At 40.4% G+C, this 13137-nt stretch overlaps 1 protein-coding gene across 1 annotated transcript in view; it reads left to right on the top strand.

Moving 5' to 3' along the window:
* The first annotated feature begins 1362 nt into the window (after positions 1 to 1362).
* The window catches only part of SYNPR (synaptoporin), a 242122-nt gene continuing 230347 nt past the window's right edge, over positions 1363 to 13137 (top strand). The window contains exon 1 of the mRNA XM_090282936.1: positions 1363 to 1700. Within this exon, the coding sequence (XP_090139062.1) occupies positions 1677 to 1700 (24 nt within the window). The 5' untranslated portion in view covers positions 1363 to 1676. The remainder of the gene's footprint in view (positions 1701 to 13137) is intronic.

Genomic DNA, 13137 nt, shown 5'->3' with positions numbered 1-13137 from the left:
AAACAGTTTGAAGCTTTCATAAGGACCCTGAAGTGTTATGCCTGAGGAAAAAGCATATCACAGGAGGAGAAGGAGAAGGAGGAGGAGAAGGGGAAGGAAGAAGAGGAAAGCAGCTGAGGAGGAAGTCCAGGTTGCATGGGTGTAGTGTGGCTTTGAACACACTACCTTAGTCATCTCTCCTTTGTTCCCCACACCTCCCCACCAGGAACTCTATGATGTATTAGTATGTCCAGTTTACAGAGGACAGGCTAAGGCTCAGCGATCTTAAGGGACTTTATAAGCCACATGGCTAGTAAGTGAAGAGCAAGATTAGACTCCAGGTTGATTGACTCATTTCCCACCCTTCAGTTACATTGAGTTGTTGCTGTGTGTGGAGAAGGAAGAAAGGGAGTAAGGGAGCTGATGGTGATAATAGTGATTTGTGTGGTGGTGGTGGTGGTTCATGTGTTTGTATGTTACAGACAGAGAGAGGGACCCAAAAACAGACTCAGGGCCAATTCTGAACTAATAAAAAGGCATGGCCAGCCATGGTGCGCTTTCAGCTGGGCCATTCACCAGCTGCCCAAGAAGGTAAAGCAGACACACCTCAGCCAACCAAACACTATTCCTGGTCCCAGTGGGGTCTTCAAGTGGGGAACTTTGGAAGACAAGACATATAGGTTTCTTCCCCCTTTGCTGTGGTATAGGGTGCTGAGAACTTGTCCTTGGGAAGCCAGTGTGAGAAGATGTAACCCTCAGGCAGCCTCTCCATGATTGGGTGTCCATCCCTCAAACACAGGTTGCCTCAGGATGCCAGGATTTCAACCCCTTGAATGAGTCGAGCTCAGCTCCTTCCTGAGGAGGCACATTCGTAGCAGACCCAGGTCACATTACACCTCTGAAACCTTTCAATTTTAAGATTTTGAAGAAGTCTTTAAGTAGCACCCCTGCAAGAGATGAGCAACTAAGTTGCAAATTGTTCCTTCTACAGTTGCCAGAGCCCCAAAGCCCATCTTCCCTTACTGTCACCCTAAGGATTAGGATTACATATGGGTGGTGTACAAATTTCCCAAGTGGGGATCAGGCTTACTATCAAGCATCTCCATAAAAAAGAGGGCAATTTTTTTTAAACAAATGTGTAAACATTTACCTAATCTATGCAAATCTAGTCCTAAGGATTTTATAAAACCACCACTTCCCACCCGCACTTCCAACACACAGATCCCTGGCTGCCTTTTGTTTCCCGGTTTGTTTTTAAGCTTCGTGTTTGAGGGAGGAAAGGGCTTATGGAGTAACAGGGGAGATGGGGCTCTTTTCATGATGCAGCTGCTAAACAGAGCGGCCCCAGTGGTGAGCAGAGAGCTCAGGATGGGCGCTACCAGGACAGGAACCACCTCCCTGCCAAGCAGGCAGCCTCCCCCAAAGCGAGGTATCAGGTTGCTGTACTTCAGCTGTGGGTAGTCACTGTCTAATAATATGACTGTTTTGCCATCTCTCTGCACATAAGGCAGAAGCTGCTACCTGATTGGTATAACATCTCACTTTCCCTCCTCATTGATTTTCCTGTTCCCCTCCTTTGCTTCATAAAACAGAGGGACAAGTGGCTGGTGCTGTGGACAGAGAAGCTTTATTTTTAGTATGAGACAACCTCTATTTTCTTTCAGGAAAGGGAAGTTGGATTATCAATTCTTTTGTAAATGTGTATGGTGATATTTGCTCCGGTAAGTTCTTATCTCTCTTAATTTACAGCTGGCTCTGTGTGTGTGTGTGTGTGTGTGTGTGTACATGTGTGTGTCTCATAGATACATTTGGGCTGTGCAGTCACTTTTCTTTCCAATATCATTTCTGAATCTTTGGTGATAGCATCTTTTCTTGTTTGCCTTCTTTTATTCATATGTTTAAACTGAAGAGGCTGTGTTGTGAGTGTGATGCTTTCCTTAGTTGTTGAGGTATGTGACAGTTTTCTTTTAACATAGTAAGGAAACTGAGCAAACATATTTAGCTTTATAAAAATATAATGTCATTCTATGCAACCCACCTTGGAGAGTTTAATGCCCTGAGTATATTCATTGTGCTACAACCTGCTTACCATTTTAATTAAAGTTGCTTTGTCAGTGTCAGAGCAAGAATTTCTTAAACTCCATAAGCAAATACCAAACATTTTGTGCTATGCCAACAGGGGTATGCTAATTTCATAAGGTCTTATCCCAAGATAGAATGAGTGCGATAAGTCTTCTCTAAGATGGGTTGCATGCACCTTTAAAAGAACTGAATTTATGTACAGTATTCAGATCATTAAAGTCAATCTCTAAAATGCCATGAAAAGATGTAATGACAAGTGGCTGTCGCTTCTCTTCTCTCTTTCTTTGCATTTGTACCACCATTTTTCAGATGCCTAGCCCTGGCTCTTGTGTTTCTGTATCATAAGCTGATTAAGAGAAAAGTTGTAGTTATTAAATTAAAAATAGTGCAAAATGGCTATCTTGTCATCACTGCTAGTAATGACTTTTAAATGCACTACCTGGTTAACTGCTGCTTCTTTTTTTTTCCTAGTCAGTATTAGAGGGTCTAACTTCTTTGTCGTTAATTCAGAAGTCTGGGACAAAGTCTATTAATAGAATTATTCTAGAAAGAGATGATAACATGATCAAGTAATGGCTCTAATGGAAACAAACCGATGCTTTAATCTCCTCTGTCTTTGTTACACAACCAACAAATCTGCATAGTCTTTTTCATGGTGAAATGAACTAGGGAATATATATTACATATTTATTTATAAAGAAAGTTAAAGGCGTTGTCGGATGAGAAGCAGGAGCAAGCCTGACTATATATTTTTCAGAGATTTTTGAGAGTAAAGTTAGGAATATCACACATGCCTAGACCTTTCAGGGACAGCATGTTTTCAGATGAGCAATTTTTCAGATCCTGAAGTAGTCTACAGGAAGCTCTTGGAGACAGTAATGAGCATCAGAATGCTCCTATCAGTCCTTAGGTCTGATCCCTTACAGGCATTCCACCCTTCCTACATTCTTTGCACGCCAGAATGAAATTATTCATTTTGACAAACAGAATTTTGAATTTTGATTAATCTAGTTTAGCCTCAAAAGTAGACAAATCCTCCAAGTCCACATGAATTTATGAATATTGCCTCATTCTGGGCACAATAAGCATGTTCCTAGTAATAGCGTTAGATGCCGTAAACCCTCCCCAGAACAAGTTCCTTAGTGGATAGTTTGTTGAAATAAACAAATAAAACTTTTATCATTTGGTTGTTGGCAATTATTGTAGAGTAAACTCAACAGTACTAAATGTCCCTCTCCCTCCCCAACATTCTTTAATGTTTTTTGTCATCTTTCTTCTTTCATGGCTGTTGTAACAAGCTTTGTTCAGGGTCATTAGAGAGTTCATGACCATCTGAAGCTGTTCAGTAACATAAATTAATAAAGACATGAGGAGGATGAACTCCTATGGGTGGAAGCATCATCTTTTCCTCCAGGTTGCTGGCTTACAAAAGTGTTAGCTCTAAGTATGTTCAGACCCAGTGACACAGGAAGGGCAATGGGACATTTTTATCTTAAAAATGTCAGGACTCATAGTTTGACTTAGGGTTAGTTTGCACAGTAGTCTTTAAAAGCATCACTTTGGAAAAATCCAGAACACCATAGCCAAAAAAACTCTTCTGAGCTATTTCAAGGAATAAAATTTGTGCCAAGTTGGGGGGAAAAAATAAAGGTAATTTTTATTTCACAATGAGATCATTTACTATTTTTAACAAAAATGAAGATGGCAATAGTGGTGTTCATTTAGTAAGTACCTACTATATGTCTGGTACTGTGCTAAACATTTTAGAAGGTTTATTTTCTTTCATCTTTGCAACCATTCCATGAGGGAGCTATATTACTTCTTTGTTTACAGGTGAGACAATGGAGGCCTAGAGCAAGTATGTAACATACTTAAAGCAACACAGTGATGACGGTAAAACTCAACCAGGCAGGCTCCTTCCACAGCCATACTTTTTATCTTACCCCTCTGTCAGGGTTTCCCCTTCATTGGGACAGTCTACAACCAATTCCTAGACTGGAACAATATTAGGGCCTTACAATAACACACCAGATTTTTGTTAGTTTTTCTCCCTTATGACTCTACATAACCTCCTTCTTCTCAGACTATGCTTTTGTGACACCAAACTAATTGTGGTTTGAAACTGGAGAATATGTGTTTTATTTTCACTCAACTTGTACAGCTACAAAGATGTGGATATGACCAAATGTAGCCAGGCTGGGGAGAGATACATGCACAAGTGGCTAAATTAAGGTAGATTTTTCAATTGATTAAAACAAACCCAGCTCTTTAACTTCCAATGTTTTGAACATAGAATGAAAGATAAAGATGTGAAATTAACTTATAAGTATCAATATCTCAAGGTATCTGGTTTGTCATTGATTCAAAATATTAAAAGCAGTTGCAACTGAACTAATTTGTGAAGAACTTTGTGGAATTCTCACCTTCCTTTTACTCCCCCCAGCTTGATTTTCTTTCATTCCTTGACTAACTGTAAAGGACTGAGGTGGAACTTCATGTAGAATAGTTGCAAAGCACATACATCACCTGGGTAATTAAAAAATGAACACAGCTGTCAATAAACATGCTGAGAAGCTTGACAAAGTAGAAATCCAGAGTCCACAGATGCATTATTTTGCACCTGAGCACTGAGCTCCATTTGAAATCCATTTAAGCAAATAAAATTCAGATGTCTTATAGGAGGAAAATGCAACTGACATAGAATCAATATGTTTGAAATTTCTCTTCAACTAGCAGTTTTCAGATGAGAGGCAGAGCACACCAGTCATGAGGTGAGTCTGTGAAATGCTGTCTTTATTCCCTCCAGTGAGACAGAGAGAGAGGATTATGAGTGATAAAGATGTTTCTAGATGATGAAAACTAGGTCAGGACACCCTTGCTATATTTTGCCAAACACCAGAGGAAAATAAAAGAACAAACAATCAAACAACAAAAACAATCCACCACAAATTGGGAACACTACGAGGCAATTTTGAAGTGTTGACACAATATTGATTTCTTGGTGTATTCTTTTTTTTTTTTTTATCAGTTTTTGTTGTTATTCTTTTATAGTGGTCCCAATTTTTCCTCCTTTACCCTTCTCCACGCATCCCATCCCCTGCTCCTACAGTCAATCCCCACACCATTGCCCATGTCCATGGGTCACTCATTCATGTTCTTTGAATAGTCCCTTCCCCTTCTTTCCACCATTATCCTCCTCTCTCCTACCCTCTGGTCACTTTCATTACCATGTTTCTGTTTCACGTTTCCATGCCTATGGTTCTATTTTTGTCATTAGTTTATTTTGTTTATTCATTCACACAATGGAATATTACACAGCAGAAAGAAAGAAGGAACTCTTGGTGTACTCTTTTCTGTCCAATAAGCAATAGCTTTTGAGTTACCCCTGGTGTAGATGTTCTGTTACTAAAAAGAGTTCAAAGTGAAGTACATAATAAAATATGTTTCCAAAATTCAGTCATGTTGTCAGAGGTAAGGTTGATAACATCGATTCTCTATTACCTGTTTTTCTTGTTCTTAAAAAAATAATTGGGTGGTTTAATCAGAAAGCATGATATTTGAGCCAGTCATAATCAAGGGTTTAATTCAACCAGCTTTTTCCATGAGCTTTTATGATGGAAATATTGAGTCATAAATAAAACACCTTTACTTTAGTGATATGTTATGCTCAGCCACAGTGCTCATCAAATATAGGCTAGCCCATAAAACTAAAGTTAGAGACAATTTTATAAAGGGCATCATATTTCAGTCTCCATCCATAAGATACAGCTTTCTTCAGAGAGGCGACCAAATCCAAAATAAATAGCAGTAAAAATTGTACTTCATCTTACCTATGTTTCCTTCTGGCTTTTCTTTGTCTGTGGATATGTGTGCTTAAACATGTTGATCATTAAGAGCATAAAAACGGTCTATTAAGTACAGAGAAAGCAGCTGGTGTTAAGATATAATTAGTGTTGAACTAGTCTTGAATTTATCAAACATTCTCAGCTGGTGTACAAATAGAGCTGGTGGTCCAATTCCTTACTTTTATAAAAAAATGGGATTGGTGAGGATTTGAGCCTGGAATGGGCACATGAGGTATTATTCCTCTAGAAGAGGCTGCTAGTCATTGGTATGTCTTTAAATGTTTAAAGATTAGGAGATGAGTTGAAAATGGAAACACCTCAGTCTCTCTACTCTGAAGACTAATGGATCTGCATAATTAATATATTTTACAGTGATCATTTTTTAATACAGATTCTAGCCCAAAGTACTGATGGAAAATTGTTCTGGGGCAACTTCCAACACATTCCACTACAGTTTCTGAAAACTTATTCCCAACATAGGGCAATCATTGTACTGTGGGACTTTGCCATGGCCAAAATACATGTATAAACATGTCATTATGGTCCTTTGGGGGAACTGATGCATTATTGAGCCTAAGAGGCTTCTATTGATAGTCCCCATGTGAATTCTTTAGTCCTGTTTATGGAATTTTTAATTCCACCCAAATTACCATACATTGTCTCAGTGTAGAACTTCTGGGCATAGATACAACAAATAATTTAGACTTATTTTATTCTTTTTTAATATGCTTTATTGTTTATGCTATTACAGTTGTCCCAATTTCTTTTCCCTTTGTTCCCCTTCACCCAGTGACACCCCTCCCTCCAGTTGTCCCTCCCCCTTTGTCCATGCCCATTGGTTGTGCATATAGTTCTTCTCAACATCTTCCTATCTACTCCACTCCCTCCAACTATGCTTCTTAATTCCTGTACCACCTACCTCCCTTTCCCCTTCCCCCTCTCCACTGACCTCCCCACAAAATGTTCCCCGTACCTATAATTCTTTTCCCACTCTCGTAGCCTAAGTCTGCCTTTATTTCAATTCCCTAGCTTCTGTTGTTGGTTGTTGTGATACAGTTTTGATTTTAATGTTCATAGTTTTGATCCTCCTTCTCCTAAACAAGTCCCTTTAACATTTCATATAACAGTGGTTTGGATCTGATGAACTCCTTCAGTTTTACTTTGTCCTGGAAGCACTTTCTCTGCCCTTCTATTCTGAATGACAGCTTTGCTGGATAGAGTAATCATGGCGATAGGTTTTTGCTTTTTATTACTTTGAATATTTGTTGCCAGTCTCTTCTTGCCTGCAGAGTTTCTTTTGAGAAATCGCCGATAGTCTTATTGGGACCCCTTTGTATGTAATTCTCTTCTGCTTTCTTGCTGCTTTTAAGATTCTCTCTTTATCTTTAATTTTTGACATTTTGATTATAATGTGTCTTGGTGTGGTTCTTCCTGGGTCCAGTTTATTTGGAACTCTCTGTGCCTCCTGGACCTGTAAGTCTATTCCCTTCCCCAAGTTAGGGAAGTTCTGCTTCATTATTTTTTCATATAATTTTTCAATTTCTAGTTCTTCTTCTTCACCTTCTGGCAGCCCTGTGATTCGGATGTTGGCCCGATAAGCTGTCCGATAAGCTTCTGATCCTCTCCTCATTTTCCTCACTTTTTGTTTCCTTTCTCTGCACTGGTTGACTGTTTGTTCCTTCCCTATGTTCCGATTTGTTGATATGATCCCTGGTTTTCTTGCCCTCACCACTAGTTTTGTATGTGTTTTTGTTCATTTCAGCAGGACTAGCCTTCATTCCTTCCCCATCTTGTTTAAGATCTGCTGTTAGGTCTGTAAGCATTTTTATAACCAAAGCTCTGAACTAAGCCTCAGAAAGATTTCCTATCTACTGCTTCATTAGATTAGATACTTGCTCTCTGGTCAGCTGCGTCACCAGGATCTCTATCATGATCTGTGCCATCCTGAAAGTTTTGTGTTTACCTTTGCTTCCTGGGCAGGGAGGTCACACCTCCTACGCTACAGGGGGCAGAGCCCCATGCACTCTTCACAACTTGGCGTCCCATCTCACTACGCTGTGGCATTTTCTGCGTGGGTGGGGGTCCAAGATGGTTTCTTGCCGTTCATTCTCTGCTGAGAGACCGGGAGCCTCCTCCTCAATCCCCAACCCCTCTGGACCTCACAGTCCAAGGCAATGGAGGTCTGCCTTCCCTGGCCTTGGAATTGCAAGATGACGGCTTTGTTCTTCAGCTGGGGGTGCTTCCCAGGCGCTTCTCCCCTCCCCCTAAATATGGGTGGGTGTCTGTGCTTACTGCTGTCCTGCCTCCACCGCTGTTGCTGCTGTGGACAGCACAGCTTGAACTCTCCTCCCCAGCTCCACTCCTCTTACCTGTCCAGACGAGCACCACTTCTTTATAACTTCATATGTTGGACTTCCATTTATTTTCTGTAACTTCTGGTTATTTCTGGTTTTGCAGTAGTTGTATTCCTTCTTAGTTGTGGAGGGCGACGGAGCGTGTCAGTCTAGGCCTCAATCTCGGCCGGAATTCTCCTGTGTTTGTTTGCTTCCATGTCCCAGGGAGAGCTGTCGTTCCTACTGTGTTGTAAGGGGTGAAGCCTTAGGTATTCGTCAGTAACGGGCGACCTATTTCACCACATTGTGGCACTGCTTGCGGGGGAGGGGTCTGAGGAGGAACAATGCTTCTTGCCCAGCACTCACCCCTTTTCCAGGCAACTCTCCCACTTTCACACCGGAGTGGCACCCCTCTAGCTACTGCCCTGGCTGTCATACCCAGAGTGGGTGGGTCTGCGGATGTTCTAGGTCCATGGGGGCCCTTTGAACAAGCAGATTGCTGAGAGACTGGCAGTTTCTTCCTCCGTCCCAACCCCCACTGATTTGCACAGTCAGAAGCAACGAGGCTTGATTTTCCCCGGTGCTGGGACAGTGAGCTGTGTGGTCTGTTGAGGAGCTGGGAACACTCCCCATGTGTCCCTTCTGACTTTTTTAAATGTGTAACTGTGCTTTCCGCTGGCCTGCCACTGTTGCCGCTGCTGCCACCACCACACCATGTCCTATCTGTCCCGGCTCCACCCCTCCTACCTGTCTGGATGAGTATTTCTTCTTTATATCTTTGTTTGCTGGACTTCCATGCACTTTAATTTTCTGGAACTTCTGGTTGTTTCTAGTTTTGAGGTGGTTGTATTCCTTCTTAGTTGTGGAGGGAGATGCAGCATGTCTGTCTACACCTCCATCTTGGCCGGAAGTCTCTTATTTTATTTCTGATAAAATGTAACTTTAAGAATGTTTGCATCCAATATGAATTATTACTATGAGTAGTTTATAATTCATTACATTTATATCCATCTCTCAACAGTGAACACATACCTCTTTATCTGGCTTTGAATCGCCAAAAGGGAGGAAAAGGTATAAAATTTTTCAAAACTTCAAGCATTCAAATTGCCTTCCTATGAAATTGAATGGTTGAGACAAAGAAAGTTCTTATTGGGGCTACATTTGAAAAAAGGGTTAGAGCCTTTGACTTCACCAGGCTATCCTTTTATTCATCAACTGTTAAGGAGGCTTACCATTTGCCAGACACCATGCTAGGCATGGGAAATATAGTGATGAACAGATAATATCTGCATTCCCAGAACTAAGTGTCTTCGTTTTTCATTTCCTCACCTAAACCTAGTTTCCATTTCATGGCTCAGGATGTGTCTTCTTAAAAGCATAATTGAACTGCTCTAGTAAGACATTTGCAGTAAATATGTGCTTTTGGTCCTACCTATTCATGTTCAGTGGAGGAACAAGAGTGAAGCTATTTATTTACAGTGATTACTGTCTGGTTGAAATGGAGTGGCTTGAAAGGAGGGTAGAAGAGATCTTGCAGTGCTTGTATCTTATAAACATTATTTATTGCTCCCAGACATTCTCACATTTGATAGGCTGGTCTCATTCTTGCTGGATGTTGGATGAGGAAAGAAAGGGAAGACCCCTTGACAGGACAGAAAAAAAGATAGCAGAGTATACTGAGAGGACCTAAGATTTTCAGTGGCAATCCAAATTAGATCTAACTTGCATTACCTGGGTCTCTGTGGGTGTTCATTCAATTGTCCTTTTATTCAGCAAACATATATATTTGGTGTTCACTTTAATCCAGGTACAGTGCTAGATGGTAAGACAGGAATACACATGATATATTAGCTTCTGAACTAATGGAACTTTTAATAAGCCAGGATTTTTCAACCTTGATACTATTATAATTTTGGCCCAGATAATTCGTTAATGTAGAGGACTATTATATGCATTATATTGTGTTTAACAGCATGCCTGGCCTCTACCCAGTAGGTGTCAGTAGCAACCTCACCCCAAGTTGTGACAACCAAAATTCTCTCCAGACAATGCCAAATAACCCCTGATATAGAACTGCAGTGAGAAATTTAATAATACCACCAGCTTTGACAAAATCTTCCTATCATATTTCTACTTTTCTTACTTTCAGCTACTCTGCTTCATGGTTTACTCAGGATTTTTAAGTTTCTCCAAATGCAAGTCTTTTTTACTATTATTTTTCCTTACTTCTGTGTAATACTTTATCACATTCACTTGGCTTCCAGTGTCCTATTTGATCCAGCAATCAACAAATAAAGCAACACTAAATTAATATAACCTTTTAACAGATGAATAAATACTTAGAATGATTATATGCCCCAAACTTTGAAATTAATGATGGATAAAACCTGGATTCACACCCATATGTCCTGATTAAAAATGCAGTGCTTTTATACAAAATTATAATAGTTAGTATGCTTAAAATATACCTTTCCTCTTGAAGCTGCTTTGGAAAGGAAGGTAGTGTGGCAGTGGATAGGGGACAGAGCATAGGAGGTCCACTGATTAGGCTTCCTCTGTGTTTATTAACTGGATGGTTATGGACAGTCCACTCATACTCTTAGAATTCCCTCAAAGGTTCAGGGAACATAGAGTGATACATTGCAAAAGCCACAGGAAGCCCTGGAGATGAGTCTACTAGACTGGATAGAGCACAGGTTCGAAGTCAGGTGAACACACTATATGATTCAGCATCTCGGCAGGAAACAGATGATACCCTCAAACCTCTGATCTCTTGCTGGAGACTATAAACCAATAAAATTTAATTTCTGTAAGTCAGAAAACTAAGCCCTAAGAGTTGTGTAGAGTTTCCCAAGTTCTTATGCTGAATTCAGAACAGAAGGAAGGCAAAAGAATGGCTCACTGTTCTCTCAGCCCAGTGACCTGAGGAATTATTTCAAATGGAGGAAGAACAACTTATAGATCCACACATACCAAAAATATACATGCTCTGGTTTATTGCCAGATGTGTAGGCACCTGAGAGAAGTCCCAGATTTTTAATTGGTGCATGCAGAGGCTACAGAGACATGGAGCTTTTTGATGGATCTTAGAAGAGTAGTAGACATGGAGAATGTGTCAAAGGCAGGTGGTGGTTTGAGTGATGGTCATCGCATGTGCTCATGAGCCTGGATAGATGCAGGGCTTTTCCACTATGCCAATCCTTGATCATCTGGTGAGCTCTTACTTGTTTTCTTTATTTTTATTGTTGACACTATTACAGATGTCCCCATTTTTCCCCTCTTTGCCCCTCTCTTCCCAGCCTCCACTCCTCCTTTCATTTGGTGAGCTTTTAAAAGGTATCTGTAACTATTAAAACCCTTGTGCATTTGCCAACATAAAAGGTCTTCCAAGCATATTGGTCTGGCAGAATGCCCATTAAGAAAACTATCTTTTGTTTGCATTGTTTTGGGAACTGAATTGGAATGAGGGGAAATAGTTCCAAATCCTGGCTCTGCCACTTACAGGTATGCATGGCCTTAAATAATTCATTTGTCCTCTCTGGGTGTCAGTCTCTTCACCTGTAAAATGGAAACAGTGAGTCCCCATCCCAGAGTTACAAAGAAAATTGCTGTCATATATCATAGATGATATGGGAAAACCCTTTAGAAGCCATGCCAGCCTAGACAACTGTATCACTATTTCCTTCTCTCTGGAGTCAAAGTTCATTCTGCTATCAGATTTCATTCTATGCCCTCATGAATGCATGTCAGGGGAAATGTTTCCCCATCTACCAGGAAAATGACTGTCATTATGGGATGGGTCTAAAGTAGTCTGGAAATGCTTTGATGGGTAACTCCATCTCAAGGGGAGATCGAAGTTGATATTATAAATTCCAGAGACAGATTATCATCACAGAAGAGCAACCATAATAATAATAAAAAAAAAGCAATATGGATAAAGCAATTCCCCATTTTCAGCTCATCTTATGAGTGCTCCTCAATTTTTCTTTCTGTTCCTTGGAGCCCTTTCTCCCCCATCTGTCCAAGTATATAGAATATTAGTTGTGCTGAGGGATTGACATAGCCTCTAACCTCAGCCCATCATGTTGTAAAACTATGACCTTCACCCTCTCCTCTCTCCACATGATTCCAGAAACTCCTGAGGGGAACTGACAGATTCTGATTTTCTCCTCCATGAGGACTGATGCTCAAGAAAGCCTCTGGCCCATTGCCCTGATTCCCTTATTAGTTCTGGTGCAGATTTCTCATTTCTCGTGTTTTATTTACCTCGGAGCATTTCCTGACACATCTGTTCAGAAAACGTGGTAGCTTACATTTTTTTCGAAGCCATTATGAATTGGCAGTCTTCTCCCAGACTTGGCTCACCATTTCACTCTAACTGGTATTTATTAACTCCCCATCCTCTGAGAAATTTGGAAGACGCCCCTTCTAAACCTCCCCTTTTAGTTCCCCTATATCATTTTTTTCTCCCTCTCCTACTGATTCTACTCTCTAAAAGAGTGTTTCTCAAACTTTTTTTTTCTGAAGATCTCTTCTGTAAGGCAAGAATGTTCTCTCAGTCAGTCTTTGATTTGTTCATCTCTTCATTCATTTACTTTCTGCTGTATTATTGAGCAGCAACAGTGTCCCAGGCCTGGTGTAAAGATTTGGCATATAGAGGTGTCTGAAACAGGTATAGTCCCTGCTTTCATAAGATTTGCAGTCTAATAGAAGAATAGTCAATTTAAAACTCCCTCAAAAGTTATTTAATTATCATTGTAGTAAGTGCTAAAAATAAAAGCTAAGCCATCTTGGGTAATAATTGTGTGACAGGCACTGTTCCAAGTGTTTAAAGCATATTAATTCATTTAATCCTGACAATCTTTTGAGGGAACTAGAAGAGGAAGGGCATGGAATCT

The sequence above is a fragment of the Furipterus horrens genome, unplaced genomic scaffold (assembly GCF_987537825.1).
Source record: "Furipterus horrens unplaced genomic scaffold, mFurHor1.1.pri manual_scaffold_7, whole genome shotgun sequence".
NCBI lineage: Eukaryota > Metazoa > Chordata > Mammalia > Chiroptera > Furipteridae > Furipterus > Furipterus horrens.
This window is presented reverse-complemented; position numbering and strand designations above follow the sequence as displayed.